Here is a 23,782-nt window from a genome sequence, read left to right on the forward strand (position 1 = left end):
CTCCTCCGTTCCACCGTGGTACCCCTTGGGATGAGAGAGTAGGAACACAAGGGATCACAGCATACTGTGGTCTTAGCCCCAAGCTAATGCTTGTGGAGCAGCAATGAGCCTGGCCAGCAAGTCTGTCTCTGCCTGAGCCTCATTGGTGCTGAGATCCAGGGTTCTTGTTTGGTCCTGCATCAAAGAAACAGTTTCACCATTCTTATCTTGTTTTGGTGTTGCTTTCTGTGCACAAAAGATCCCTGTTCATGTTCCCTGACCTCTCCTTCACTGCAGAGGCTGCAGGCTGCTTCTTTCAGAGCTTGCAGAGGTGATTTTTTTTTTCAGCCTGACCTCAGTGATTCCCACTATCCATATCCTGATCATGTAAAAAGAAGATGACTGAGCTGCTCAGCCTCTGAATCCCATGCCAAGAGTTACCATGAGAAAGCACTAACAGGCCAAACAAGTTTTGCTCTGCATTGCCAGGGTTGAACCTTTGGCACCCATTGAAATCTCAGCCTTTGGCTGTGCTAGGGAGCTGTGACTCTGCTTGGGAAGCCTCGCTGTTCCTGTGTGCCGCTTGGAGCTGGAGGGACGCTCCGCTCCCTAATCAGGGTCGCTGTTTAGTCACGCTCCTCCACATCCTAATGAGAAATCTGTCATGGGTGCATTTCTTGGCTGTTTGCTTTTGAAGAGCCGTTCCGGAGCCTGGCACAGCAGGCAGATGGGGCTGGCTGGAGGTGAAGGGCAGGATCTGGTTCTCAGCAGGGAATTCCAAGCCTGCAGGTCTGGCAGGTGATGGGGAGGAATAGCTGGCAGCCCCTTGCTTTGGGACAGGTTATTATTGAGGTAACCCCGGCGAGCCCGAGAGGCACTGTCACCTTTTGTACCCCTTTGCACTTCATGCCAAAACGTGCAGAGGTAAGCCTGGCTCGCTAAACGTCCTGCATCTCTTACCAGCCTGTACAAAATATACATGCATGCAGCCATGAGGGAGAGCAAAGAGAGCGGGGAGCTGCCCGCTGGGATTTACAGAGCCTTTTCACCACTGTTGGTGACAGTGGCATTGATGTTTGTGCATGCCATATGCTACTTAGGTCCGGTCTCTGGAGGCTGGTCTAAAGCTGCTGTAAACTTTGGGACCTCATCATATCGGGTTAGATGATGCCAGTTAATAACAGAAGAGAGACAGGTGACCTGGCATGAAGCGGAGGGAACAGAGGTGCCTACGTATTTCATCTTTTTAGAAGGATTTGTACCTCCCATTGTGACTCTTCCGGGTACATGACCCTCCAGAGCCTGCCGAAGTATTACACTTCTAGGATGAAAAAGAGAATAACAGGAAAGAGCATTAAGGATATCTGCTGCCAGGAGGAGGTTGTTTTGATGGTGCCATCCTGAATATGCGCTGGCATTTGATGGATTTTCTTTTAAACTCTTGGGTTCAGCAAGTTTTATTAACATGCGCTTAAAAGATCTTGGAATCCACAGAAATTACTCTGTGTTAAAGTGGTCTGCAGTGTGTATTTGAAAAGCAGTTGGCTGAATTTGGGCCTTACATATTAATGTCCTTTTCAGATTTTTCCAGGAAAACATTTTTCATTGCCATTTGTATTGAATTGAAAAACTAGACTTGGCGGACAGCTGGTGGGAGAATTCAGTCTGTAGCTGCTGCGGAGAGCAATGAGTTGCTTTAAAAATGTGATAACTATTTAAATTAAAGAAAATCACTAATGACAGCTGAGAATACGCTGAGGTTAAAATGGGTCATGTCAAAGCATTTAATTTTCAAAACTGTACATACTTTCTCCAACTAACACTGCGGTGAAGTTTGCGTGTGTGTGTGTGTGCATGGGTGCGATGCAAGGAAAACTTCAGTTTTGGAGTCCTATAAAATCCAAAGCAATGATGGATGTTCTTGGGAAGCGGTGGTGGGACAAACACATAATTGTGTTGGAGGACCAGTAGGTCACTTGCGGTCCTTACAAGCACAGTGCTGTGCTTGGCCCAGCAGGCAAACCTGTTTTCTGCCTGAAATTTATGTTTATTGTGTCACGTTAAGGATTTCTGGCACTTGTGTTACAGCATTGCTGGATGAATTTGTACGGCAGGGTGGGTTTAACAGCAAAGGCGGTTTAACAGAGAGGTATTGAAAGCAAGAGCCAGTTCTTCTGGTGGAGAAGAATACAAGCTTTCTGCCCCCATCAAGGAGCCTGCATGCATATTCAAAACCCCACGGTGTGACTGAGATGCCTTGGGGTTATGCTATTGATAGGACAGATGCTGACAGCCCCAGGGGGAGGGTTTCTGCTCGGCTGAAATCAGCAGGGTTTTGCTGTCTGCTGGAAGGGGAGGAAGATCAGGCAGCTGCCTATGAAGGATGGGAAGGGTGCGGTCCAAGAGTAATCACAAATTTTAGTGCTTTGTCTCTGAAGCAAGTTCAGCCTCTTCAGTAGAGAAAGAAGCATATAGATAGGGGTGAGCCCTGGAGAGCAGACGAGTGTCCTGGCATGTATGGAATCCGTCCTCCTCCTCTTAGCAAGGTGGCTGTGTCTGTATCTCCTTGGCTGCATCTCATCTGCTTGAGTAGGATGAAGTTGGTTTTTGCAGGCAAAGCTGATCTTTGTGGAGAAGGAGGATTGTAACTCTTGTGGTCTCTCGCCCTAGTCTCCAGCATTGCCAGCCTGTGGGCAGTTGTTTTGTGTAAGTAACTTGACATCTGGCTTTGTTCTTCCTCTTGCCTTGTTTTAATTTCCTGTGGCTGCAGCAGTGCCGCAGGGCAAGGGGAAACTCTCATCTCAGGGTTGTGGCATTTCCCCTCTTCTTTTTCTCATTCTACTTGTCCTTCCCAAATGGAGCAAGTGAACAGACAGGGAAGCAATTTAGGAAGGCAACTGCTGAAACCAGCTAATTGCCTGTCTTTTCTCTCACACTGTTGCCTCAAAGGAGAAAATGAGGCAAGAAGCAAATTTGCACATTGAGACCTTTGAGTTACTGTTGTTAGGACTGCTGAGGTTCTGTGGGGCATGGGAAAGTGAGGAATTACATTTCAGGCTATCTTTAGGAGAGAAGAGCCTTCCTCTTAACTCCTGCATTATAACAGCTTTGTACTTCTCAGCAGAAACACTAAGTTATTAACTTTCCTTCCCTTCTTCTTTCCCCAGCATTATCACGCTTTTTCCAACAGCCAGAGTCGCAGACAGTGGAAGAAAATGGCATGGCCCGGTTTGAGTGTCAGATCGAAGGACTGCCCTCCCCTGTCATCACGTGGGAGAAGGACCATGAAGCTGTTCCAGCAGAACCCAGGTGATTCCCTGATTGCTTTCCTGGGTCAGCTTGAAAAAAAGCAAAACAAACCCTGACCATTTAGGATGTGGAAATCCTTCATAAAAATGTAGAATGAAGAGAGAGATGATAAGACCAGGTTTGGAACTGATAATTGATGTAAGAGAAGGTGTTCAAGGGGCTCATGCAAACAGGTCCATAAAACACCTAAATAAAATTAACTTTCCCCCAAACATCCAACCCACCAAAAAAAAAAAAAAAAGGCCTGATTGTTACTGATTTCTTGTTCTAGAACCTTTGCCATGATGGACCCAAGTGCTTACTCTATAAAAGATAGTTTTTAAAGGAAATTAAATTGGTTAGAAATTGGCTGATAAATAAAGTAATTGAGATTCAAGTTTCAGTTCCCCAGTGGCCTGGAAGGTCTGTATGCAAAGATGCCCAATTTCAGCACAGTTTACATAAGCCATTTACTCCTCATCCAGAGCGTTGGAGGGAAACCAAGAAGAGTATACAGAAGGGCAGACAGCAGCATAAAAGTGACTAGAGAAACTTGAAATTCTGCCAGTTCTCACAGCACAGAACCTGCACCTTGTGAAGACTTGTGTGTGTATGGAACAAGGCACCACGGGCTATGGCGTGGACAGGCTTTGGCTCATCTTCTCATGTGAAGTTAAGTGAGGTAGAAGTCTTTGGGGGATTGGAGCCTGGCATGAGGTATATTCCTCCAGCTGCCTGTGGGGGTACAGCACTGGGGGTACTGGGTGTACCCAACTGAACTCCACGGTGTGGTTTTTCTTTCGCTTTGGTTGTGGTTTTAGGGGCGGTTGTTTTCTTCACTGTTTTCCCGCACAGATTTGTCTCGGGGTTAGTGATTCTTCTAGAGTATTCTGTGTGCTCAGTAACCTGGGAGGTTTTTCTGTTCGTTTTATTCCCAACTTTAGAGGTCATCTAGTAAAAGACCGTGGATTTTCTTTTGTTTGGGCAAAGATGAGAGTCCTGCAGCATGATCCCTTTTCCTTAATGAAAGTCAGTTACAGGCATGAGAAGATAAACCATTAGTTGGCTGCTAGTTGGTCTGTAGATGTCACTCCTGCAAGGGATCAATGACTGCGTTGTCCTTTAGGTCTTAAAAACTCATTTTCTGTTCTGCAGAAGGAGCTGTTCCCCTCCCAGGGAAGTTAAGCCAAGAGGCAGGAGGAGAGGAGGGAAAGATGGGTGGGGTAAGGTTTGGGAATAATTTTGCAGCAACGGCTGTTTCTGTAAGAATAACTGCTTATATCCTTGAGTCTCAAGTATGGCGTCTAAAGGTATATAAGAGGCTGTTGCTTTGTAATGAGAAGAAAATTAATTAATTAAAAAAAGAAAAAAAAAAAACAACAAAAAAAGAAGGAATTGCAGAGGGAAATGTGCCGTAGATAGGGCAATAGCTTTTTAATGAGACAGCTCGATGGATGTTCTGAAATTACTTGCTCGGAGATTGCTTTCAACATGGGCAGCCTGAAAATTGTTTTCCTTGTAAAAGCCAGACCATAATCTCTGGCTGCAGATCTTTTTAAATCATGTTTTAGCTAACATGCTTTTTCAGAAGGATTTTCTTTTTTGTTGTTGTCTAGTTGTTGTTGTTGGATTTAATATAACTGGCTTTCGAAGGAATTAAGTGAATTCCAGGAAACGTTGGCTGCCAACCAGAGCTCTGTTATCCTTACTGCATCATGCCTGAAGACCAAATCTCAGGCCACCCTGATTACTGTGGACTCCCTCCTGTGCACACATCTGATGAGCCTGTGAAAATGCAATCATTTGGATAGGTAGGCGTCAGGATGATGATTTCATATTCCAGAATAGCATGGTTAGGTGTACGTACAAAATCAGGCTCTGGAGCTGTAGATACAACCCTTGAGATAAACGCTACTATGTCAATGTTTATGACTTCTTTTAAGAGGGATAGAATAATCATGGGAAACTGATGTTGTGGGTTTTTTTCTTTTTTTTGTGTTGGTCTTGGATGGTGCCACCTTGAAGGTGCTGAAGGCTGAGCTTAAAAATACTTAAGACAACCCAAAGGGTAGAGAAGTGCTTATGATGTTTTCAGAATACCTTTCCTGCCCTGCTGTAGTTCAGGACAAAGTCTAACTTTGATATGTGAGTAAGGCACAAAAGTATTTTGCAATTCTGGCTCTGAAGTACTTCTAAAAAACATGGTCATAAATCTGCAGCAGCTGCTGAGAGGTGGCTCTTGCAGATTTTTCTCTAGATTGCAGTTGCTTTGGGGTGCATGCTACATCTCTTGGCGTAAACTCTTCTCTGTTTTAGATGCTGGCTGGGTTTCACACGAAGCTCCAAATTGCTGTTATTTTCTCTAGAGACAAGATGAGTACTTGCTAGGAGCTGGAGGTCTTTGGAGGTCTGCACATAAACACATACCCTACAGATCACATGGTCTGCAATCACAGTATCTTTTTCCACATTTTGGCTAAGTGAGGGTTTTATCTGTGTGGAGAGTTTACTCTTGTTGTGTCAGGAGTGCCTTAATATGGCTCACGTTCATGTACAAGGCTCTTGAGCTGTGAGCAAAAGGGGTTGCAAACTTTGAGTCTGCACCAAAGCTGCAGGTTCCTAACTTAGACTAAAGCAGCAGCCCTCGGGATATTTTGTGTACCTTCAAAAGACTGCAAGGAAGAGTGTGCCAGCAGTTTATCAGGGAAAAAGTAAGAAAGAGAATTGGACTGTTAATGCTGGAACGTTCTCCGCTATACACACAGGATGTGCAGCAGACGGAGCTGTAGGGTTTGCAGGGTTTGGACACAAGGCAGCGGTGCTTGATTTCGGTTCTTTAGCACTGCCCTGGTGATTGTGACTGAAGAGGTGGGCAGCCGTCGGCCCCTCTGTGCTCTTGTGTAGTGTCCGCCCAGGGAGGAGCAGGGAGGAGCACAGCTGCGTGTTTGTGCCCTGTTGCCCTTGCAGCTTGCTGCCTTCTGTGCCTGTGGTTGCTGGGCCCTGGTCTGAGTCTGCTGCCCTTTAACCAGCTACCTGCTGCGAGTGGGGGGGCTTGCCTTTCGCCCCGTTCAAGGCAGTCTCCTGTGAGATCCTGGCGCCATGGCTGTCAACAGCAAAGCTCCTGAGACTGCTGAGGTGCCAGCGTTTCTGTTTCTGCCAGGACCTTTGTCTGTCTGTCCTTTGGTTTTTGTCTTTTTTTGCTTAATCTGTAGTGAAGTTGAGCAGACAAAAAGATCTGCCTTTTGTGTGGAAGGAAAGCTGGTGCCAGCTGTCTGCTCTGAATCATCAAGGCAAACTTTGCTTCCTTGCAGAGAGCCCGGGGATGGAGCAGAATGCCCGGTGCGGGCTGCCTGGAGGCTTCTGGTGCAGGGCTGCGGCGAGCCTGAAGAGCTGGAGGCTCTTTGAACAGCTGGGAGAAATTGTGGATTTTTCTGCCTTTCTTCCCTCCTTGCTTCCCTGGGAGAGCAGTGCTCACTTCTGTCGTGCTTTCCCAACAGGATGTACTGCATTAAGTAGAACTCTACTGCTGGCCTCGCCGAAGGGACCATCTTGAGCTATGTGTCGATTGAGTCTCCTCACCCCCTCTTCCCTCCAGCTCCTGCTCTCTTTAGAAACACAGTGCCTTGTTTTCTTCCCTCAAGAGAAGCCGAGTGTGTTGGATGAGTGTGACCGGGGACATAGACCTGAGCAACCTGGTCTGGCTGACCTTGCTCTGAGAGGGGAAAGACCATAGACAATTTTCAGAGGTCCTTCCCAGCCTCAATGAATCTGTGATACATAATTGGAGTGTCTTTTTGTGGCAGGGAGATGCCTCGCCTAGTGTTTGAAATATGTTGATATTAATTACAGACTCAGATAGCAGATGCACAACAAAAATAAATATTATCGCCGTGGGAGGCTTTCCTTCTGCAGAGCTGAGAGGATGCAAATGTTTGTCTCCTTTCTCCTGTGTCCTGATGAGGCATCTTGGTGAGGGCTTTCTGGGTACCACCTCCTCTGAGGTCTCTGGAGCTTGATCCTGAGAAAAGTGTCTTCTTAAGTAGCAGGAGCATGGCTTTAGGGCTATGGGGCAGTTGCTCTTGTGCACGTGGGAAGCTTCAGCAAATCTGTGTCCATGAATCAGGCTGTAGGACTGTGCTAGTAGAGACAGTATGGCCACTGGAGGAGCTCTGTTAGCCCTTCTGTTTCTTCAGCTCTGAAGAGGACCAGAAGTGATGAGCTCAGATTGCAGCAACTGAGGTCCAGGATAGGCACTAGACTCACAGCAGGAATAGTTGCCTCTGGAATGGACTGCTTAGGGCAAGGGAGGTATTTCCATTACTGAAGATTTAGGACAAATGTCTTCAGCAGCAGGTGTGCTATCGGTGACCTTGGCTTGAACACAGACCTCGTAAGGTCTTCCTGGTTCCATGACCTTCGCTCGTGGCAATCCAGCTGTCTCAGCAGCTGGAGGACCACAGTTTCACTTATTGGGATCTTTGTGAATGGAAGGACTGGCATTCATGGTTATAACTTGTCTTTGTGCTGTTCCTGTGGACTAGCTTATCCCTCCCCTTAGCAATTGCCTTTGAATGTGTCCTCTTCATAATGAAGACTGATAACCCAGAGCTGCCTGTCAAAGCTCAGCAGCTTTGTTTATGGAGGCTTGCAATTAAAAATGGATCTCATATATAATTAAAAAGGATCACGTAGGCTTTGCGCCTTGCATTCAAGAATAAAGAGGCTGCCATCTAGGAATCCAGGCAGAAAATGGAGAAGCTGACAGCCAGCGCCTACTTTTATGCTAATTGCTAATCATCTGCTTTGTTCAGTATAATGCAGCAAGGATTGTGTTCATGTTATGAGCCATGTAGCCACTTCACTCCATCGAAGTGTTGCCCAGTAGCACCCCATGGGCAAATGGGGGGGATACCGAATGCCCGGCTATAAGTTTGTCAGCTTGTGAAAGCCAGAAACTCTTGGAAGAACAAAAGCAATTAACACACTGCAGGAATGGTGCAGCTTCAGGCAGCTGTGTCTTGGTCTTGGCTGCTTTGGGCTGTGGAGGTGTAGCTGCGTATCAGTTGGTCCCTTCATGTACTTGAGGTGCAGCAGGAAGAAGCTGATATTCAGACTTCTTTGCATGTATTTCTTCTGCTGGCTACCAAACCTTTTTGAAAACCAAGTGCTGAAACTGGCTGTAGTGTCTGCAAAGGCACTTGTACACTTGGAGATGCCTACAAATCTGTATGTTGAAATATACGTGTGTGTGTGTGTGTGTAGTTGTTTTATACTATACAGTTGGTTTGTATCAGCAAAGCCCTGTTGGCCTGGTCTCCCAAAATGCTGTCCTGTGTTGTGAAGACTCCGAGGCGTTGGATAGGTCTGTACCTGCTGCTTTTAAGAACCACCAGTTGGGTTGCTCAAAGGGTTCTTGGTCCTGCTCTGCTGTGGTTACCAGGACCTGCACATGATGCATCTGCAGGAGAAGAGGAAGGGATAAAAGGGCTTTGAGTTGATGAATAGCTCAGGTAAGGCATAGCCTGTCTCACACTCTTCCTTTTGGTCACTTAGGTTTATAACCCTTCCAAACGGTGTCCTCCAAATCGTGGATGTGCAGGAGAGTGATGCTGGGACTTACCACTGCGTGGCAACCAACACTGCCCGAAAACGCTACAGCAATGATGCAGTCCTCAGTGTCCTGAAAGGTAAGATACGGGCGGGAGTGTGTTGGGCTGCGCATGTCTGCCGGATAGCCATTGTGTGTGATGGCAAGCTGAGCTGAAATACCAGTGACAATCTCTTTTGCTGGTGTGGCTCTGCACATGGCAGGCTTTGGTTAAAACTTGCAGAGAAGATATTAAATATTTCTCTTTACTCTGATAGGCTAAGGAAGCTGGGTTGGGAGGTATTGCCACCTGGGAGTCACAGCTGACTGCTCTGCCCAGCACCAGGACTAGGCGGCTGACAGTAATTACGGGGTTGTTCCTCTCTGTGCCATCGGATTTTTTGCAGGTGGATTGTAGCAGCAGGTAGACTTTAACCACTCTAGTCTCTTTTATGCTCTGGAGCTTTTGGAAGGGGTCAGGCACCCTGCTTGCACCTTGGGGAAGTGCAGGTTGTTGCAGTCTTATCTCCAGTGGCAATGGATGGCAAGACAAGCAAAGGCTGGCGCGGACGCAGGAAGACGCTTGCCTAAGCTAGCAAGAGAAACAGTTGGAGGCTGGAGTAGTTGGCAGGGCTGTGTCTACTCTGGGTTGCCTATCAGGGTCTGGAGGAGGTAGGCACAGTGACATCTGACTTGCATTCTGTGTCTGTGTTGCTGACTCTTTGCTGAGCTGTTGGGTAGGCTCCAGATCTTTTTGTGGTGTTTGGGAACAGTCTCACCTGGGGTTTCTTCTGGTGACACAGACTGTTGGAGAAAGGCTTTGGGTGTGAGCTGTCCTTCGCCTCCGAGTATGCACCTCAGTCTCTGAGGGCATTTTTCGCTGTAAACCAAGAGTGCAGTGGGCAAATCTGGACATGAGAGCATATGTGCAGTGGGGTTCTCCAGGCTCCAGCATCCTTCCCAGCATGCCTGGCTGCCTCCCCAGTATTGTATAATCCCCATCCTGCAAGTGGACAAACTCACCGGGGCTGGGAGTCTGTCTGTGCTGTCCCTTCTGCGGGACTGTGCCCCCCTGCCACGTCTGTCTCCTGTTCATGCTGACCCCAGTATGTTTTGTAGGCAGCTTTAACCTTGAAAGCTCTGAAATCTCTCCCAGCCCCTTTTGCCTTTGTTGAGGATTGTGTTGCTTGGCATTCTGCTACTAGTGTATTTTCACAGAGATGGCTTTGCTGTTCATCCATCAGCAGGCAGTGTAATTAACTGTGGAGCCTGAAAATACACCTCTGATCAATGGATTGTGTCGTGAAGGTAATCTGTGTGGAATCTGCAGAGAATTCGTAAGCAGTTGAATGCTTAGTATCTAATTGCCAGCCCCTGCCAGATCCTCTGTGTGCTTAACGAAGCAGGGAGGCAAGAGGAGCACTTGCTACGGGCAGATCCACACTCCGGAGACGGCTCCCTTGTTAGGTCTAGTTTGCTATTGATAAGTAATATTGATCAAGCTGCAAAGGTGAGTATGCTGTCCTTGGCATCATAACTCATTCTGCATAATTGTATCTTGTAACTCTGCAATGTTTAATCTGCTTTGCAAATGGAGGCAATAGAAGAGGTTAAATGGGAAACGTTCCTTCTGGAGCACCAGCCGGCCCGAGCAGATTTCTGCTTGGAGTTCTCACCCAAATCTCGCTTCTGCAGCACCACACCACCCGCTGGCTGCGAAAACAAATATGCGAGGTTGAGTTTTGCACCAGATTGAGCTGATAGTGATGAAAAACATGCCTGTTAAATCTCTGGGGTTTTTTATAATTGGGGAGAAGTATTTCTGAGACAGATGGGAAACTGCAGTGACCTGTGCAGGCTGCAAACTTCTCCATGAGTGACTGGCATGGTATTGATCCTTTTTTGTTTCAGCACTTCACCATCAGAGGCACATTTTTGGGTGCATGGACTGTCTTGAGGAGTCTTGTCCTCCCTGTTCAGAAGCAGCTAATAGTAGTTGGAGTGAACTGGTCAGGGAGAAGTCCTTTGCCACTTGTAAAAAATAAAACCAAATTAAAGCAAACCAAACAAAAAATCCCCGGGGGGGGGGGAAGAAAAAGAACAATAGCCTGAAGCACAGCTATTTTGTGTTGCTCAAGTTGTTTATGTGGAAATTTCAGGGACCAAACTCCTATGTGTCTGCAAACAGGAGCAACTAAACTACTTCTTCCCTCCCTGCTGGTGGCTTGTGAGTCATTGGTGCTGAAGTAGGGTTGGAGTCCAGTTTTTCAGTCCTGCTGCGCGGCCAAGGCTCCTGGAAAAGGTTTGTACAGTGGGACCTAGTGTCTCCTTACCAGCTGTGCCTGCAGCTTTGGCGTCCCAATGGTAGCACTGGGCAACTGCTGTGTGATGATGACCGAGTCTGTCTCCTCGTGACGGATTTTGGGGCCGTGCTGGTTATAATGCAAACGCTTCCACTTGCACTGGGCTGCCAGCCCTCAAGCCTGGGAACATCTTGTGTTCGTGGCTTTGCCCCTGACAGACAGTGCTGAATTTGAACTGGCTGTGCATAGCAAAAGAATCCGTTTCTCCATAGCTCTTCTGCCCAGTTGTCCTTTTCCTCCCCCTTCTCCCCCTTGTTCCTGATCTGATGGCTGGGAATTGTTCCATCTCCCTTATGAAAGGCCTTTTCCCAGTAGAGGCAGCAATTAGCATGACCCCCTTCTGTCATATTTGCATGGCCTAAAAACCCCAAAAGTGTCATTTCCCTTGGCGGTGTTGCTTCCCCATCACGTGGGGAAGGCTGTATTGCGTGTTGGTGGCTAAACACATGCTGGCCTTGCACAGACAGGCGGCAGTGCACGGGGGTCCTGTAAGTGCTGCAGATGTTTCGGCTGTGCAGACTTCATGGTGCAAATTTCCAGACGTTCCCTGGGGAAGCAGTGTTTTGAGCTGGAAGGAAAGAGAGCAGACGGAGAGCGGGATACAGTCTTGCAGCCCTGAAACAGAGACTGCTGTAAATAGGGATAAGTTGGATTTTCCCCTTGGATCTCCACTGCTCCCCAGTGGAAAGGGAGCCAAACACATCTGGCAGCTCCGTCACTTCACCCCTCACCTGGACAGATGAACACTGCAGCCCTGCTGCGCTCCCTGCCAAAAGGGGCATTAGGAGCTGGCTGCAGGATGCTTTTCCCAGGCGCTCTGTCTGTGTGTGCTGCCTCTGCTTGGGGTCAGGTCTCGGCGGGGCTGTGTGGTGTTTCTTGTAGCTCTTTTTGCTGGAAGTAGGCTCTGGAGCCCTGCTCTGGACTCGTGTATGAGGAGTCAATTCTCAGTGTGTCCTGGTCGTGTTCCCAGGTCCCTGACATACACAAGTGCTGCCACGCTTCGTAAAGCGGCTCTCGGGAGACTTAGCAGAAAGGCTTGGGGAACGTGATGTTGTGTGGTCTCAGCAGGTTGCTTTGCCAGTCACCTCACTTTTCCCCTCCTTGTGCACGTGGCTCTTTGTGTATTTTCTTGGGGGTAGGGACTGCTTCTTGCTATGTGTTTGCCCCACGTTTGGTGCGATGTGGCTCGCACCCCCAGTGTGGCACAAATAACCGTCAGAAGCTGTGCTGCTGCTAGCACAGTACATTTTTGCAAGGACTTCATCCATTCTGTTTTCAAATGACACAAAGAGTGTGTCTCCCCCGAACTCTGATTTCATCTTCCTTATTGAATGGATACTGGGATCTCTCTTCTCCATAACTAACCCAAATTTCACTTTCCCGCAATTCATCCTATTATTTTTAGTTGCATAATGTTGAGGGGTCTTGGAAAAAATTCTCCTTCCTCCTTGGTTTTTAATCCCTTTGAGTATGGTTAGGCAGTGTGGTATCCCCTGAGTTACCTGGAGAAAGTTAAAGATCTTAGTAATTTTAGAATGTAATAGAATTTTGACTGGGCTGGCAGAAGTACAAGAGGTTAAAACAAGAGCATCCATTTTGAGATCCTGACCCCACAGCTCCTTCCTGTAGATTTCAGCATTTGGATCTTTTCACATTTACAGGAAGGTCATTGCAGAAGGGTCAACAAAGCGTGGTCCTGGGAGCCAGGACTCTTGGGTTCTCCTTTCCCCTCTGTGGTCGGGCTGCAGAGGAGAATCAGTACCTTAACACTTTAATTTCTGCCTCTGTAAATAGGGATAATGTACTAAGCTTGGAGTTGCCCTCTTAGAATTGATGGGTCAGTCTGGAGAGTGATTATGGGCATTTGGTGCCGGAGATCTGTCTGCTCGGGTGAGCTGGCCATCAAGGTGCGCTTGCAGAGGAAGATGCTGATCTGTACCTGACTGTGGGTGTAGGGTTTTTCTCCCTTGTGTCCTCTGCACCCTATTCCTTATCTGTGCGTGCAGAGTAGCCGTGATTGCTGTGACATACTGCTCTGGTAAAACCTTTGCCTCAGACCAGGCTGGCAAGATTCAGACTGTGCAACAGCCTTCCCCCAGCACCGACAAAACGTCTACACAGCGAAGTCCGTGCGGTGGTCTCGCAGGCGTGCTCCACGTGATCCTGTGCTGCAAGAAGCGCAGGAATGGGGAGAACGGATCAGGGCGATGGATGTAGGTACAGCAGGGCTGAGGTCTGGGCTGAGCGTGCCACGGAAGAGTCTTCCAGCAGATGAGCACATCCCCTGTGAGTTGGGATTTAGTACTGTGTTATTAGAGATGTCACTGCGAGATTGCCGTTGGCAGAACATCATTTACGTTGACAGTTGTAACAGCTTGCTGCAGCAGTGTCCCAGGAAATGTATTTTTCAGCCAAATATTTGTATGAAATATGATAACAGGGATAGAGCTTGGAGGCAGCTGAAACACCTTCACATTTTTTGTTCTTTTGTTGTTTGTATTGCAGTGGCTTGCGGGTACCAAGGGAGAGCCTGGCTCTGGGTGCTGGTACCTGGGTGGCTCCTGTGCCGAAGGGTTGTCAGAGAATACAGCTATTGAATGGGATGAGCTTTGGGGATGGGGGGGAAGGTGGTGATGAAGTGAGCAGCACTCACAGTTGGCCACCACCTCGCAGAAACAGACGTGCTGTTACCACAAGCGGATTTTCAGTCCCTGCATGTGCGAATGACGTGCTGGATGCTGGGTTGGCTCTCAGCCTGAGCCCTGACGACACGTGCTGTGCTCCCGTCGCAGCTTTGAACACGGGTACTGTGCAATCTAGGGACAGGGCAGTTCGGATTCAGGTCAGCGTTGCTCTGGTCTGACCTCCCTGACTGCAGCTGGGTGTTGATGCCGTTGTGTGTGCTGCCGTTGATGGAGAAGAGCAGTGTCAACCAAAGTGGGGTGATGGTCCCATCTGGTCAGGGGTGGTCTCCCTCTGGCAGGAACCCATGTGGCAGAGGCAGCAGGGGCTGGTGGTGGTGTGGGGGCAGAGCTGTGGGGGGAGAGCTATCCACAGCTGTGCTTGTGGGCGCAGGAGACTGCCTAAGGCTGTGCTTCTGGGAGGCAAGAGAGTCATGGAAATGTATAGGGAGACAAAACATGCGGTGGGATAAGGCAGCTGTATTTTTACTGTGAGTTGTTGGTTTAACTAGCAAGTGATGCTTCACCTCTGGAGAAGGAGGCATCCCAGTTCCAGCCTGCAATTGCTGTGTCCCCGTTCCTTGTGCCTCTTCTGGCTGGGCACAGACCTCTGGCACTTTTCCTTCCCTTCGTTTAGCATCCTGTTTTTCTTTGCTCTCTGCTCTCTTGCTTTACTAGTAGTTAAGGAGGGAACTGCTCTCCACTTGACATCCCAAAAGCTCAGCCACAAGGACTCTGTTTATGTGTGTTTTGAAGCTCCAGTTTCCTGGGCGGCAGGTATCTGAAGCTCTTTGCCTGATGCATCTGCTGGGTTGTGAAAAATGCTCATGAGCCTCCGCTGTGGCAGAGGATGCTAAGCAAACCACAGTAAGTGTGAATTTAGAGAATGGCAAGATCAAGGAGGAGATACACAGCAGTTCTAGCTTAATAAATAGATCTTTAAAGCTAGAAATAGGATTCTGCCTTATGTGAGCTGTAAACTTTCACTCCATCTCCCTTTTACTGAGCCTAGCGATGCTAGTGATTTCAAGCACACATGAAACAGGATTGAGACTACAGATTTTGGGTGAAACTTGTGAAAGGCTGGTGCAGACATGCATCAGGCACCCACCCAAACACACAGCTCTCTCCTTGGCTGGAGTTCGTACGGGGCCAGCATGCATCACACCACTCACGTTGCTGAGGGAAAGCTTCTCGTAGCTCAAGTGTCAACAGCCTGTTCTCGGGAGCTGAAGGGGGAGTTTCAGCTCAGCTGTCTGCGAAGTTCGGTGGGACTATGATATGCCGCACTCCTGACAGCTCCAGCAGCCTGTGGTGACAGAGGATTTGATATAAAATTCAGAGCCCTCACCTCCTATTAAGCAGAACAGCTAAGCCTGAGGTTGGCACAGAAGTGAGTGGCAACAGAGGTGTCAAGGATAATAGAGCAGAACAAGGGATGTACAGCTGGGAATAGGTGAGCTGTTTCCAGGTCCTGAGGGGAAACTGGTCTCTTCCACACGCAGCGTTGGCTGTCCATGGTGTTTGGAGCTGTCAGAAATGGCCATGCTCGTGTGTTACAGGCAGCTCTGTCTCCAACTCCTGAAGACTAGGGATGGCTGGATTCGGGGATGGTTTGTGGCCCTCCGGTGTTCTCCACGTGCATTTCTCATTAATCCAGATCTGCTGCCCTTTTGAGGCTTCCTGAAATAAGAGCTGGTGTTTGGTAAGGCTCAGACTGAAGCAGGGTTTAAGTGGCAGGCTTCATTCAGCTCTTCTCTGAGAGTGATTTGGTGGTGGTATAACCCTGGGGTGCATCAGCACATCTGCAGTACAGGGATCACACCAGGCCTCTCCCAGGTGGTATGGAATAGGCTGGGCCTGCATGGTGAGGCTGGAAGGGAGCTAAGAATAGAGATCATAATTAGGTCACCAGCTTGCAATGGGCTGCGGGACAGGAAGGTTGATGTGGTCGGGTTCCTGATGGCACTTGTTAATTATTAATCACCTTGTTACATCAAAGCCTCAGCAGCTCTCTGAGGTCGAGGGCTAGCAGTGCCCTGCAGCGCTTACAGCATCCTAACAGCTGGAGTGAAGGTGTTGCAAGTGTCCAGAGGCATAGCAAAGCTCATGGTCCCTTTGCTTTAGACATGGGACAGATATATGGAGAAGGCTTTTCCCTGTCCCAAAGACCCACCAGTGTCAACAGGCCTGGAGGTGCTAAGGAACAAGAATGGGGTGAGTTGGCCCAGATCATGGGGGAGGCTGAGCCAGGAGCTGAGCTGTGCTGCTCTGAGCCCTCGCTTGGGTATCTCGGATGCCATGGATCACTCAAGACACAGCTGGGAGTTTGCCTTAGGTAACTGAGAGGTGCTTTTGCCCAACTCTGTGTTTCCAGTGCTGCCGAGGAGCAATGGCATATGGATTGTGGATGAGTGTGAGAAGCAGAAAAGAGAAGAAGGGTGGGATAAGGAGGGGCAGGCGGTGTTACCAAACACCGTGTCTTCAGGCATAGCCTTAGACAGATCTGGACCCTCTGCAGCACTCAGCAAGTGTCCAGCCAAAGGGCTTTGACAGTATTTGTGGATATCACTGATGATCTTTCCCCATGGAAAGCCAGCTTTCCTTCCAGACTTTTCCTAGAAAAACAGATTCACATTGTCCTGAGTTAATGCAGATGCATCCATCTGCTTTTAGTTCTTCCTTCCAAGTTGGCAGTCTTAATTTGGTGCCAGACTGTGTTACTGTAGGCTCCCAGCATGTTGTGTGTTCAAAGCATAGCTTATAGGAAGCATTCTGTGTACCTGGCATCAGGGAGACCACACTACGAGGTGGCTTGCCATAATGTTTCTCTTTTCAAAGCTGTGCATGACAGTAATGTGAATGACCATCTCTGGCAGACAGAATGGGACAGAGCAGAAGCCCTGGTGCAAAGAAGGCAGGTTGTGTCCTTCTGCACAGCCTAGGGCCTCCTGCCTGTTCCCTCTCTGCTGTCGCTAGACGTACGTGAATTGCAAATAGATCTGATGTTGCAAATAAATCTGAATTGCAAATAGATCTGATGAAATAGGTGTCAGCCAATGGGAAACATCAGCCTCTGAGCGCAAGGAGGACATTACTGGAGTGAAATGGCTCCAGTCACTGGGACAAGGTGAGGTGACTGAGTAAGGAGGAGTTGCAGGGCTTGTGACCTGTGAGCCATGAAGGGTCTTCTGTTGACCATGTCTCTCTCTCATTTCTGTGCACGAGGTAACAGAGTATCTTTATCTGCTTTACAGCTTTTTTCTTGGAGATTTCTCCTGCATCATCCTGGAAGGTGATGTGCTGGCCTAGGAAGATGACAGAGAGCGCTGGTGTAATGATGGTTAAAGAAGTATGGGAAATGTTTCTACTGAATCCCAGAGGCTGGCAAGCTTAGGTCCCCAGGGTCATTTGGTGTTTATGGATTTGTGGTGTGTGTCTATGTTATATTTAAATCTGTGATACTGGGGCTTTTGTTAATGGTCTTCTGATGCTTTCTGGCTATTACTTTTGCACCTTCACTTCTATGAACTAGCTGTGTTACGAACTCTGAGCAGGTGGAGTCAATGGAGATGCCGAGAGATGTGCCTGCAGCAGCACAGTGAGTTAGTGGCAGAGACCAGAGGACAGTCTTTCTCTTGAACCACTGGAGCAGAGCCTGGCGCTGCTGGGAAACTGGGATATCGTCCTGGCTGGTGGGGGTTGAGGCACTGCGCTGGAGCTGTGTGGAGGATCGGTGCCCACAGTAGGCAGGAAGTTTGAAGGACTGGACTGGAGCAGCACAGGTTGCATGAAGGATGGGGTCTGGCTCTGCCCTTCTGCTGCTGAGAACAGCGTGTTGCAGTAGCATCAGTGTTGTCAGCTGTGAGACATGCCTGGTGTAGTGTGGGCGTTCCTGTTGTGGCGATAACTGTGCAAAGCATCTTCCTGCAGCCCTCATCCTTCTCATCTGTGTTTCTGGCAGCTGCTGGGGAGTGGCTGGGGCTTGCACTGCTTTAAGGACTCGGCTTGAACAACATAAGCTGTCTGGGTCTTAGGGTTAGGGCAGGGAGACTGCTCTGCTGTTCTCCAGACTGGTTCAGAGACGCTGAGGTACATCTGCTCCTTTCTTCGCTTCTTTTTGTCAGCCTCTTATCTGATCTAGAGGCTTAACTCTAGTGTACACTGAGTGACTTTCTTTTAAGGAGTTTGTTTGCACTAAGGTCTGTGAAAATGTGCCAAGAATGGTTAAAGGCTTATTAATTATTAGTAGTTATTATCTAAAATGATGACGTTATCAATTCTGCTCCAACACAGTCCTCTGGTAGGTCTCGATGTCTGCTGTGCCCTAGGCTTGGGTTTCCTATTGCCTCTGCCACATTCCAGCTCATGGTCTGCTGCGTCTGCCTCCGAGAAACTCTGTGATGTATCTGCAGGCTGCTGAGGATTCGGATGCGTGGCCTGAGGTCTCCAGCCGTTTGGCTAATTTGGGCCTCCAGGAAAAAAGCAGAAGAGCCCTAATTCTTGTAAGCAGCAGCAGCTCACGCTGTGCAGTGGGGATTCAGGGCCGCACGGCCGTCGGCACGGCACCTCGTGTTTATTTTGCCTAGCTCCTGCTCGGAGCGGTGCGAAAGTAGGCGCTTCCAAGCGCTTGCTGGGGAAGTGAGCAGGAATTCATTGTGCAGTCTGGCTCCTGTTCCTTTTGGCGTGATGAAGAGCGTTTCCAAACGCATGTACGCAAACAGAGAGCCAGTGTTGACAGCTTTACAGGAGGTGGAGTGGTGGGCAGAGTACACTGCCTGCTTTGCAGCAGAGCTAAACGTACTCTGGACATGTAAAACTCCATATCCTGAAGGATCAAGGGTTTGGGGGTGGGGAAAGAGCCTCCTAAAAATCCAAGGCAATTCCTGGAAACCTGCCACTGCTCAGCCTCTTTCTAGGCTTCTGGTTACATGTAGTTCAGGATGTCAACTTATGGCTCAGCTAGTACATGAAAGGATTTAATTTCTGAGCTGAAATCTGTTAGCTGTATAAAGAAGTTGAGGGGAATGAAAGAAGACTACCTGATGGCCCCTCTGCCTGTCTGGATTGGGATCCCTGTGCTCCCCAGGCTTCCAGACACACAACATAGAGCTGGGGAAAGTGTTTAACAGGCTGTTCTCTCAAGCAAAGTGAAAAGCAGTTCCTACAGCAGCTCCTCCTGCCACACTCGACATGTACCGTGCTCTGCGGAGAGAACCCAGAACCTTTGGCAGGTGATGGTCAGAGGAGCGTGTCCAGGTAGTAAATGAACACTCATCCAAACTCATTAATCTGTCCTTTTTTTTAACTCATAGGAATTTATTTCATCTACTAAATTCTCCATTTTGCATTTACATATATGCAAACATGTAAGGAGCAGGTTTTGTGCCTGCTATTAGAAGTGTAGGTTACACCGTGTATTTCAGGATCTGTTTGCTGACTTTGATGGGGATTTTGTGATGGTAGTTTGAGACACAAGTGCTGTATGTGGAGGTCTCTTAATTGCACTAAGAAAGTGATTGAACTTCTGTGTTTTAATCACTTATGCATGTTTCTTTGTATGCTGCTTTAAAGATGACAAATGATGTGTAGCTGCTCTGCTGCAGCACTAACTTAATAAGTAGGAAGAGGAACTCTGTCCCCGTTCCAAAATGTTGAGATAAATTCTTCCCTGTTCAGCTTTTCAATTAAATCTTTGCATCGACAAATGCGTAACTGCTTACAAAATATTTTGAGGATGTGAGGTAAAAAGGCAATACAAACCTGATTTACTGAGCTCATTTATATTATCAGGCAGAAAAAAACAGTTATGCCAATACGGTGTCACTCGTGCAATAAAAGCTGGGTTCCTTTTCAGCCTCCCTTCCAAGTTGACTTGTGCCCTGACCCAGGCATGCTGCAGCTGCCTGAAAAGGGAAAGAAAGGGGCATTTCTAGTGACGCCGACTGTGGGCACTGGTGCTGCCAGATTGCACTGGCACAACTTTTGCAGTTCCAGTACCCAAGCATTGTTAGTGCTGGAGTTTCTGCTGAGGCATACGTGTAAAATCTCCTGGAAGTCTTGTGAACCAAAGCCTGATCCTCTGCAGAGCAGGAGTTTTCAATGCTGAGAACCATCAAAACAGTAGCAAGTGTTTAGTGAACTGAGCCCATGATCTTGTAACCAAAAGTCATCCCTCCCCAGCTTCAGTAACAGAGGAAAACAGAACTCAGATCCAAACTGCGACAGGGACTGCTATAGTAAAAGTGGAAGAAAAACCCAGAAAAGAAAATGGTAATTTTCAGAAAGGATGCGTGGTTGCTAGAGCTGTGTTTGGGGAGAAGAGGAGCCAGTGTTTGGCTTGTGATACTTCAGGGAGGCCTGAACTGTAGGGTGTTGGAAGGGCAGCGCTCAACATATCTAGCCACTTCTGAAAAATCGCTGGTGCTGGTCCTCTCTTGACCGCTTTGCTTTCCTGTTTGCAAAGCTGTGCATTGCTGTGTTCAGATGAGAACAGTTACAGAAGAAGTGGTGCTTGCTGCTAAGCATGCTCAGGTTTGAGATCTGACATTGTTTATATTGCCCCCAAAGCAGATGTGCCAAAGTGTTAGGATACAGTTAGGCAAGTGTCCTCCCTAGAGATTTTACACGCGAGTTAAGACCTAGTTAGGTCTAGCCCAGAAGTAGAAATAAATTGTAAATAAATTGCCAGGAAAGTGTAAAGGGAGGAGGAAGGCAGGTGGAGGGTGTTTTTTCTCCTCTGTGGTTGCCGTCAGCTTTCTTCTCCCTGAACAGTCCAGGAGGTCTCTTGAGTTGTCTAAGGAAAGGGAGAGAGCTAAGGAGTGGGAGTAGGACATGCTCTGCAAACACAGTGCCTGCATTTTTGAAGGTGTGTGTTTTTTGCAATGGGTAATTTGCTCCTTTATTGTCTGCAGAATAACAGCAGTGACAGCATTGACTTTCTCTAATGAACAGCTGCTCGGTGCTAGAATCTATTCCCGGAGGAGGCTCACAGGGATGAATAAGGTTTCATGCTCCTCCTCCAGAGAGGGTGAGAAAGTTCGCAGAACAGAAGATTGTTGCTTGATTGTTGGATATCTCCAAATCTTGAACTGCTGACAGCTGAGAGCTGAATGTGTCACCATGCAAGTCATGTTTAACCTTCCAGCACTTTCGCTGAGGGAGGGTGTTTATGGAGTCGGGAGAGAGGTGTTAGTTCCCGTCCAAGAAGTCATCCTCTTGTCACTGCAAACGACCATCACAAATTGGCTGAACAAAAAACATTTTCCTCCTGTTGCACTGCCTGAATGCTTTGCTGATACTCTGCACTAACAAGAGCAGGGAGGCAGGAGAGGATAGCTGATGAATTATGGATGCATTAGAGGCAGACTCAAGTTGTAAACTCTTGGAGTTTGAAATCATTTGTGTATGTTATAACTCAAGCTATAACTTCAAATAAACATTTTGAGCTTTGTCCCAGGCAGCTCCCCATGGTGCCTCCCTTCACATCCCTGCTCACAGTTCTCCTTTGCTTTGAAATGATGCAGATTGGATTTTTAGAGGTTAGGCAGCCTGTGTGCTGAGATCTGTCTGGCATGCTCACTTGCTGTCTCAAGGTTCCCTGTGCTCCCCTCCCCGCCTCCTTTTGGTTTTATACTACACTTGATCCTATGCCATTTGTTGTATTTCTTCTGTGCCTGCCCACCACCGATTCCTGGAACCCAGCTCCAGATGCTGAGAGATGCCCATGAGAGCAATGGTACAAAAAAGTGGAGCACCCGAATTTGGCCTGACTTTCATGTCTCATGATAAGAAAGGGGAAAAACACATAACTGAGAAGTCTGCTGTAGTGAGTTGTTTATAAACAATAAAACCTGAGGGAATATTTTGAAATATTTCTGCAGATTATCAGTAAGTCTTGTCTCTTGCTCTGTATTGGCATCTTTGCCGTCTCCCTGTGCAAGTGCAAGCATATGTGCAGGTTGATGAACTGCGCAGGAAAAGAGCCTTCATCTCTAACTCTTTCAGTGCCCAGAGGATTTCTCAGTCCTAGTACGCTACTCCGAGTTATCCCAGAGCTGTGTTGGGCACCCTACAGGCGTTTTATCAGGAAAAGAAGGTAAAATGGATCCATCTGATTCAGAAAGGCAAGAAGTCCACAAAGGCCATCAGTGACCGTGAGTTTTGATACGAATTCACAGGTTGTGCCTTCAGCTGTACAAAGCTTTTGCCTAGAGTAGCTTTGCTACTCGGCGAGACAAAACAAAGCTGGGGTGGTAGGAGAGACATCTCAAAAATGAAGTTTTAAATAGCAGCACTGCGAAAGCTTTTAGTGCCACAGAGCGGACAGCATGGCGCAGGTGCAGTCAGTGACCTGTTTTGTTCAGGCAGTGAAAGATGCCTTGGAAACTGCAGCTCTTTTTTTCCTTTGGTTCTAACAATATTCCCTCTTGACCTGAAATTATCTTAATGGCAGTGGAGGCAAAAATCTCACGTTGGTTTTACGCTTTGATGTTTGTTGGAATCCGCTGTGTGGAGGTTTTCCTGGTTAGCTCAGTACTGTTCTTGGGAACCCTCCAAACCAAACAAAACGTTCACCGTTGCGTAGCAGTTAACCTGTGATCTGTGCTATCCAAGCAGCCTATTGAGGTAGCAGGTGAAAAACGTACTCTAAAGGGGGCTCAGTTTAAAGAGGAGCTTGGCTTGTAGACTTGCCCTGACAGACCCACAGTGAAACACAAAGCTGGAGAGAAATGTGTTTGTGTGTGCAAGAGGTGTATGGGGCATTCATCCATGCACGCACCCAGGAATGTACTGGGAAAGCAAGCAGAACTGTTTGTTTTTGTAATATTTCAATAATAATCAGTGACAAACAGCTGTGAGGTCTGGGCTAATGTTTTCCCAATAGTTTTTCAAGACTGAAACCAGAGTTTTTGCTGAGAGAGAAGGAAGCAGAAATCTGTAGCTGTTTGAGCTATGGATCCCTGTGGCTGTTCCTGTTCTTGGTTTTCAGAGACCTTGAGTGATTTGTGCCCTTGGATTTGACTGTCAGGAAGACCCAATATCAGCTCTCTTTGTACCTTCTGCAGATTAAGTATGGAGCTGATAAGTAGCTAGTCGTCAGCCCTTTTGGGTCGCTGGGCCTGGTTTCTGCTGACACTGGTTACCTGGCCATCAGCGAGCTCCTTGCTCGTTCCCTTCCAGAGCGCCCAGGGTGCAGGACGGGCAGCACCAGCGGAAGGGCAGCACGCGGTGCTGCTGTGGGACTGTTTAGGATGAGGGTGATGAAGAGTTTCGTTGGTCCTTGCCCAGCCAGGAGAACCACAAGGCCCCGAGGAAAGGTGAAGCTACAGGCTGTGCCTTTACAGCAGTGCTTCATGGCGGCTCTGCTAAACCAGGAGATTGCAGAGCTGGGCTGATGGCTCCTGGGACTGTTTCAGAGTGAGGGTTTGTGCAGCTCATAAAATCCCTCTCCAAGTGACTGACAGCACTACAAGGCAGCTATCGAGGGACCGAGTGATATGGGACAAGTGCCTTCACATGAAGTTTCTATAACCTGTAAGGTGCTTTTGCCAGCCAGCACCTGGGGCCATGCACCTGAACGCAACAGATGACTCTTTAAGTCAGGTTTGAGGAGCTTTCTCTCTTCTTCTGCCCTACGCTTGGTAGAGAAGGCTGCTTGGAAATCTGGCAGGGAATATATTGCCATCTGGCTGGTGTTATTTTTTTACTCTAGATTTTATTTCCCCCCCCGCCCGCACTGCAGAAAAGGACAGCTTTTATGCACACAGACGTGTTTCAGCCATGTCCTGCCCAGCAGGTACGCCAGCAGCTGGTGGTGTTGGGTGGAGAAGCTCACGCCCGTAGTGGGCTGGAAGTCTGTCCCTGTGTACTCCTGCTCCCAG

At 48.1% G+C, this 23,782-nt stretch overlaps 1 protein-coding gene across 1 annotated transcript in view; it reads left to right on the forward strand.

The window, feature by feature from the left end:
* The window catches only part of IGDCC4 (immunoglobulin superfamily DCC subclass member 4), a 95,010-nt gene that overhangs the window by 40,112 nt on the left and 31,116 nt on the right, over positions 1 to 23,782 (forward strand). Inside the window, exons 3-4 of the mRNA XM_082004902.1 lie at positions 3,147 to 3,288; positions 8,821 to 8,954. Of these exons, the coding sequence (XP_081861028.1) occupies positions 3,147 to 3,288; positions 8,821 to 8,954 (276 nt within the window). The remainder of the gene's footprint in view (positions 1 to 3,146; positions 3,289 to 8,820; positions 8,955 to 23,782) is intronic.

This window comes from Phaethon aethereus (assembly GCF_964289735.1).
Source record: "Phaethon aethereus genome assembly, chromosome: 12".
In the NCBI taxonomy this organism is placed as follows: Eukaryota; Metazoa; Chordata; class Aves; order Phaethontiformes; family Phaethontidae; genus Phaethon; species Phaethon aethereus.